The sequence below is a fragment of the Rhinopithecus bieti genome, unplaced genomic scaffold, assembly GCF_001698545.2.
Source record: "Rhinopithecus bieti isolate Rb0 unplaced genomic scaffold, ASM169854v2 scaffold_2350, whole genome shotgun sequence".
In the NCBI taxonomy this organism is placed as follows: Eukaryota; Metazoa; Chordata; class Mammalia; order Primates; family Cercopithecidae; genus Rhinopithecus; species Rhinopithecus bieti.
The window spans coordinates 4,239,024-4,246,616 of NW_016803902.1; the positions used below are offsets into that span (position 1 = coordinate 4,239,024).

The 7,593-nt window shown below is 46.2% G+C and overlaps 1 protein-coding gene across 1 annotated transcript in view; it reads left to right on the top strand.

Annotated features, from left to right (window-relative positions):
* The first annotated feature begins 278 nt into the window (after nucleotides 1-278).
* The window catches only part of SLC17A6 (solute carrier family 17 member 6), a 41,587-nt gene continuing 34,272 nt past the window's right edge, over nucleotides 279-7,593 (top strand). Inside the window, exons 1-3 of the mRNA XM_017857902.1 lie at nucleotides 279-777; nucleotides 3,603-3,855; nucleotides 5,336-5,454. Of these exons, the coding sequence (XP_017713391.1) occupies nucleotides 692-777; nucleotides 3,603-3,855; nucleotides 5,336-5,454 (458 nt within the window). The 5' untranslated portion in view covers nucleotides 279-691. The remainder of the gene's footprint in view (nucleotides 778-3,602; nucleotides 3,856-5,335; nucleotides 5,455-7,593) is intronic.

The following is a 7,593-nucleotide window of genomic DNA, read 5'->3' on the forward strand; positions in this document are numbered from 1 at the left end:
ATCAGAACGGTGTATCTTTTATTTACTCACGTCCTCAAAGAGCAGCAAGCCTTCTCCATCTTAATTTGACTCTACCGCAGAGCAGAGTTACGCTGGCGTGATGGGAGGAGATCATGGGCAGAGAGGAAAAACTAATAGCAGCATTGCTCACCTGAGACCTGAGATGCTCCCATGAGTTTTGAATATGCTCTGCTCCTTACGGCAAAGACACCATTTTTAAAAGTACTATTCTTTTGACTTTGTTGTTACCCAAAGGTTCTGTGACATTCCGTCCCCTCCGTTTGAAAGCCAGCAGATTTGAGAGCAGTAAGTCTTCAAAACGAGGAATTTACATTGTTTTTCAGCTGACCGACTTCCAGGACAAGGACTCAACCGCATCTATCCAAATACCATGGTACTGCTTGCGCCCTTTGCCACCGGATCCTCCCCTTCCAATGAGACTTTCTGATTGTGTCTACCAACTCTCCTATTAGGAAACCCGTGGGTTGCATGCAGCTATTCTGTTGTATTCTCATTCTCACTCTCCCTCCCTTCTCTCACTCTCACTCTTGCTGGAGGCAAGCCACTACCATTCTGCTGAGAAGGAAAAACCCACAACTACTTTAAGAGATTAAGACAATATGCGCAATCCTCGCCTTTTTTAGCAATCACTATTTAAATCTGGCAAGAACCGACAACAGTCTTTGCAAGAATGGAATCAGTAAAACAAAGGATTTTGGCCCCAGGAAAAGAGGGGCTAAAGAATTTTGCTGGAAAATCCCTCGGCCAGATCTACAGGTAAGACAAAGGAAACCTTTGCTTACCTGGGGCTCAGCATGAAAAAATCTGCAGGGCCGTTTCCGTAAATCCTGGTGGCTCAGAAAGATTGTAATATGATCGGAAAGTCTTTTTGTTGCCCATTGCTTGGAGCAGGGGTGCTCTGGAAACCTGCTTATTAATGCAGGAATGTTGCACTAAATGAACCTGTCTGGTGTGTGTGTGTGTGTGTGTGTGTGTGTGTGTGCGTGTGTGTTTGATTTTTGCTTTGGTGACTGCAGAGTTTTATCCTTTATTACACAGGATTTATCTTCTTTACAGTTAAGAAATGACCAGCACCTGCTCAAACAGCGTTTCTTTTGGTGCTCATAGATGCACCAAATTAAATTCCTTTCATGCAGACAAATGAATATAAAACACAACCCTCTAAAAAATTAACCAAGAAATTCCAAAGAGTAATAGTTTATATATTATTAATATATATGTTATATATATATATGTGGGTGTGTATATATATGTTGGGGAGAGAGAAAGAGAGAGGTCTCAGCTTCAAAAGCATAGTAGAGAATCCCCTAGTGGAATATGTCTTCTGTATTGAATGAAGAAGAATCAAAATATATCAATAATTGATAGTTGAAGCAATTCCTTTCTCTGAGCCTGAAACAATGTATATGCATTTTTAATTATTTTCATCTCCTAGAGTCTATTTCTTGCATAGGAAATGTCAATGCCTGGAAGAACAGCCATAAATATAACAAGCAACATTACTTTGAAAGTCCTAGAAATGATTTAATTATTGAATCCTCCTATAGTCACTACACTATGCTGTAATTTGCAAAACTTTAAATCATTTCAAGTATGTGATATGGATACAGCTTTTCTTAATAATTAGAGCAAAATCAAGAAGACAGAGCAGACATAAAAGGAAAAAGAATTACAAAGGAGCGCTAATTTTAATATTTGGAAAATTGAAGTCTCTGTAAATGCATGAGAAATGTAAAGAAAATGATCAAACCACTCCCAAATTTTCCAAATCTCTTCACGTTTGGCGGGCTTCAAGTAGGCACGATTATGCACCTATGCGGCAGTAGATACCGCAAGGGCCCTGCAGTCCCACAGCTACCATGGAAAAGGATGTTCTTTCCCAGTACAACTGCCATCCGGCGCAGAGTTCAACTTTGTATATTTGGGCACACGAAGCCAATACAGGAAAAGAAACACACACACACACACACACACACACATTGGCTGAATTTTTTTCTCCCAGTAAAAATAAATTGCAATGTTTTCTAACATTATGATCAGACTTTAAGAATAAACATTAACTTAGCCACAAATACCTTTATGACCTATTCTCCAGGTGCTTTTTATAGAATTCGGAAGCCTGATTTTTTTTCTGGTGGCCTCAAACTGCTTGACAGCAATATTCCAAGCTATGCATATTTGAAATTAATTTTTAAAATTTCGCTTGCTTCACCCGTGTGTGTGTGAAAACAATTGGGTGTGCACATAGCATTTAAAACGGCACAGGTGAAAAACAATTACATGGTAGACTGGAAAAAATTTCTGCAAATTGTAAACGGAGAGGCTCTTTGTTTAAATATCGAAAGTATAAATCACAAGGGGCTACGTACGGAGATGTTATCTTGTACGTTCCTTTCGTTTGTTTGTTGTTAATAGAAATTTCATAAATATGTTGTAGACTAGAACACTGCCAGCTTTTAGTAAAACCATTCCTTTCCTCCGCGTTCCCCTTTTCATTTACCCCTTCTCCCAAGGACCAAAGCCAAAAAAGAATTGATGGCTAAAATCTCATGACACACTATGCAAAAACAAATATTGAAGTGAGATCTTCCCCTTTGATGTGGAATATCTTACAAAAGTTGATTTGGGGGCACGTTTGTATATCTGGGAGTCGCATTTTGCGTCTTGGGAAAGGGATCCTTGACATTTTTCGGTGTTTGTAAGAGAGATAGTAATGACGCAAGATTGTGAATAATTAATTATTCATGTTCTGGCAGTAGGAAGCTTAGGTGTCGGCCATATGCTGTTGAGTCCTTTGTCTCCAACTCCAGTAATAAGGAAAAAAAATAGTAAGAAGTGTAACAGGGGAGTAAGCATTGAACTAGAACCCTGGAGCGGGATGAAGGGGAAGGAGAGTGCATGACACTCTCGGCGAGAGCTCTCAGGCCTTCTTCTCACGCACAGGCACTGGCTTAGAGAGGCCTTAGTCCTGGGGGTGCCCCAGGCTCAGCTCCGGGGATGGGCTGGGGGGCAGAATACCAGCATCGTCAACCTGGAAAACCTCAACTTGCTAGAAACGGAAAAGGCAGCGCGGGTGGAAAAGGCTCTCAAGTTGGGCCCGCCTGCAGCGGAGTAGCCCTCTGGTGCTGGGTTGCAGGAGGACACCGCGGTTGTCAATGTAAAGCCCTGCTGGGCGCGGGTAGGAGTGGGAGGCCCCTATTCAGGTGCAGAGGACGCTCTGGTAACCCCTGCCCTCACAAAATGCAGACCCTGCAGACCCTGCAAGAAAGTTAGGCCCAAGCGGCCTGTGTATCTGAATCAGAGCGCCCAGGGGTGGATCCCAAGACAGGGACTCGCTACCTTAGGCCTAAAGGTGCTAAAGTTGAAACGATGTCGCCGCCGCGGCCAAAGGCACCTGCAGAATGTGAGAGAGGGTGGGAGGTCTTGCAGTTTGGTGTCACCCCACCACCCTAATCCCCGAGGGTGGGGTGAGGTCGACGGCCCTCCTCCCAACCCCGACGGGTCCTGAAAAATGGGAATGGGTCAGCATCGGGGGTACCTAAGCCGCCACGTCCTTGACTCGCCCCTGCTCTGCCGCCCAGGGTGCTGGAGAAGAAGCAAGACACCAGGGAGACGATCGAGCTGACGGAGGATGGGAAGCCCCTAGAGGTGCCCGAGAAGAAGGCGCCTCTGTGCGACTGCACATGCTTCGGCCTGCCGCGCCGCTACATTATCGCCATCATGAGCGGCCTGGGCTTTTGCATCTCCTTCGGCATCCGCTGCAACCTGGGCGTGGCCATTGTGGACATGGTCAACAACAGCACCATCCACCGCGGGGGCAAGGTCATCAAGGAGGTGGGCAAAGTCTGGCTGCCCTGGCTCCCGCCCTTCGGCCATGCGGCCTCGCAAAACCACATCTCCTGTTTGAGCCCCGTTTTTCCCCCACTGAAAGGAAGGTTTGGGTGCTACCTAAGCTCCTCTCTAACTCTGCCGTTCTAGAATGGACCCCAGTAGTGTTATCAGTTCCCTTTTCGCTCTGTTGTCTGGGCCTTCCCTTCCTCATCTACAAAGTAGAAAAGAGCGTCTAGCTCATCAGGTTTTGTGAACTGTGACTTAATACAAGACGTTGGTGACTAGCAATGTCCACTAAGTCTAAATAGAAGTGTCTTTGTTTTACTTGGATGAATAGTGTAGCATATTAATTATAGTTTTCCCAGGACTTCATTCAGTCCCCGCCAAAACATTCTTAATATTCAAAATGAAACAAACTGGAAAACAAACTCAGCTGTGTTCATATCAGCAGGTTCGGCTGAGGGGTCTTTGGGAAGGTTTACCTCCTCCAGGAGGAGCCACAACGTAAGAGGGTCCCAGGGTGGCAGGGAGTCGCGCCCAGAGGGGAGGGTCACGTCAAGGTCACAGAACCCCTGGGTCCGGACTTCCTTCTTAGAAACCCTAACTGCCGTAAACCAGACTAAGCAGGAGTTGAGAGCAGAAACTGGGGAAGGCTCTTGGAATCCGGGAGACCTTGCAAAATCCGCTGGGTGTCAAAATATCAAAGGAGAAAAAGTGTCCCCAGTTCTCAGGCGGGAAAAGCGCACTCCCACCTTTCGGACGTAAATATTGCGACCCAGTTTACTTTGAAGTTCCCCTCGGGAAGTCACCCAGGCTGAATAGGACGGAATTAGACCTCCACCTTCAGAAATACCCCTGCCCCACATTTATCAAAACCCCTGAGCAATGACTCCCTCTCCCTTTACTCCTCCCAATTCACCGACCACTCCAAATCCTTCAGGCCCATATCCATCGCCATTTGTGGGGACACTCTTTCTCTTAGCCACCAGGAGCCCTGCATCTTTCATCCTTCGCTCCCCACCTTCCTTACCTCCCCACCTTCCTTCCCCAGAATTTCCCTATTTAAGTCTCCAGGGTTGGAAGTCACTACACTACTGAGTCCGCATTGACCGGATTCGTTAAGTGGACCCCTGCCAGGCGTCTCCACATCTGGCTAACAAATCTCTTCATGGGGAGTCGGAGTTTCCAAGACGGGCCCTCTAGATTCCTCCATTTAGATGATTCGATCTGCCTGACAGCAGTCGGGGAGCAAAGCTGGTGCGCATGGCCTCACTATTAATCACAATACATTTTGTTAATGAGCAAGGTTTTTTCGTTGCAAGAGGCAATTTTGTTAGGAAACGAAAATGAAGCCACTCTTATCCAAGGAATGCATGAAGCGCCCAAGCGTTGGGGGCTTTTTGGCTTGTGAACCTCTGAAAGTGAGCCTTTGGCACTGACGCTACTCTTTCCCTTCACGCTTATTTCTCCTACCCCTCCATAGAAAGCCAAATTCAACTGGGACCCGGAAACCGTGGGGATGATCCACGGTTCCTTCTTTTGGGGCTACATCATCACCCAGATTCCGGGAGGCTACATCGCGTCTCGGCTGGCAGCCAACAGGTAACGCACCGGGCGGGGCTGGGGCTCAGGGCGTGGTGTTTGTTCCCTCCGAAGGGGCAGAAGAAGCTGGGAGCAGAGACAACAGCTCAGAGGGTTTGAGGACTCCCAGACCAAGTCTTCCAGTCCCTTGACACACCCTGTCAGGGCTGGAGCTGCTGGTGACTCCTTCCAGAATTAGTCGCCTAAACGAATGCAGGCTCTCTGGGACAGGCGCACGCGGCCTCCTTCCCTCTGCTGTGGCTGAACTTGCTTTTGGCGAAATGATCGACGTGCTTTATAAAACCTGACCCGAGCTCAGGGCAGACCGAGAGCAGGCAGAGCAGGGACTGTGTGCCTGAGTGCACAAAGGAGTGGGGAACGGCAGATGCTGCGCTGTCTCCTGCACTCCCCACAGTCGCCCAGGCTCCCCGAGGGTCTGACCTCTGGCAAGGCGCCTCGAACGCCTGGCCCTGTACCCCGCCCAGTTCATGCTCTGGGTTTGAAGGATTTGTTTCTGCGGGGTGGGAGGCAGGGGGAGGGCAGGAACCAGCCATGCGATTCCACCTGTTAATGAGCTGCTTAGGGGCGGGGGTTGGGGGAGCCCTCAGCTGCTTTAAGTGGCCTCCTGTCTTGCTGCGGTGTCCACAACCAAGGTCCTAGCGCCTGTTCCCAGAAGCGCCACCAGCGGCACCTGCAGAGACACCCCTAAAGCATAAGTCTTAAGGACTGATGGGGTGGGGGTGTCGACGGGCATAGCCTGGCCACCAGAGGGTGAAAGGTAGCTTCCTTTGCTTCACTGTGTGTATATTGATAAACAAAACTAAATGTTCTTCACGTCTGAATTGAACCTACATAGAACATATGCACCAGCACTTTCTGTTCTTTCTGCTTAGATACCACAAATAAAGACTTCTAGTCTTTATTGTACCTAAAACTTCATTCCTCTTCCTACACCCAAAAGTCACATTTTAACAGCAGAGGACTAGAAGTTGGCACCTCCCTAGTAGTGGTCATACGCAACCTGGCCCTTTGTAACCTGGGAACACCTCATCTCTCAGGCCCGGTACTGTGGCTTTTATCAATTACAATCTCTTTCGCTAGCGGTGTCTTTTCTTCCCAAGGCTTCTCAGAGTCCTCAGGGCCTGGGGAGGAATTCTTGGAAATTTCTTTTAGGCTTAAGGATCCCTAGAGTGAGGGTGTTGGGGCAGTGCTTTAAAATGTCAAGAGGGGAGTGCCATACATTAGGAATAATGCCTTTTGAGGGCTGTCCTTACTTGACACACGGATGGCTGACACTAAGACCAAGTAGTAGACAAATAGTCCCTTTAAACAAATGAATTTAGTGTGGATATGTACCACATTTTCTTTATCCATTCATCTGCTGATGGACACTTGATGAAAGTCATTAACTACGTAGAGAATCCCTTTTTAGGGATGTGATAAATCAAAGAAAATATTGATATTAGGCAAAAAAATTAAAAAAATACTCTCTGAAATGTTATTGATTATGAACATGTTACGTTTTTGGATTTTAGATCCCCAATATATATAGTCTTCACTCCTTTTTTTTCCCTAGAAAGTATTTCCTAAAATAAAACAAAGTTTTCAGAAAGATACCCTAAACATACATGCATGGAATGTTTTCACTGCAGGAGACAAAAAAAAGCAACAATTCACCAAAAAACAAAAATGATACAAGAACTCAATATGATGCAAAATGAAAATATAATGGTGGTGACTTTAAGGGTTTTTTTCAGAGTCAGAACATTCACTTTGCCAAATATTAAAATGCTAACATTTTCCTGCCAGGAAAAAACACCAGGGATGCTCCAGCTTTTCCTCTTTGTAACACTAGGAGGTCAGTAAATGGGTTTTTCTGATTTTTTTTTTTTTAATTTTTGCAAAAAAAAAAATGATGCCAGCTCTTGTTTTTATTTTTCGTGTGGATTTTTCCAAAAAGATTTTTTTTTTTTTTTTTTTTTTTTTTTGAGACAGAGTCCCACACTGTCGCCCAGGCTGAAGTGCAGTGGTGTGATCTCCGCTCACTGCAACCTCTGCCTCCCAGGTTCAAGCAATTCTCCGCCTCAGCCTCCCGAGTAGCTGGGATTAGAGGCATGCGCCACCATGCCGGGCTAATTTTTTGTATTTTTAGTAGAGACA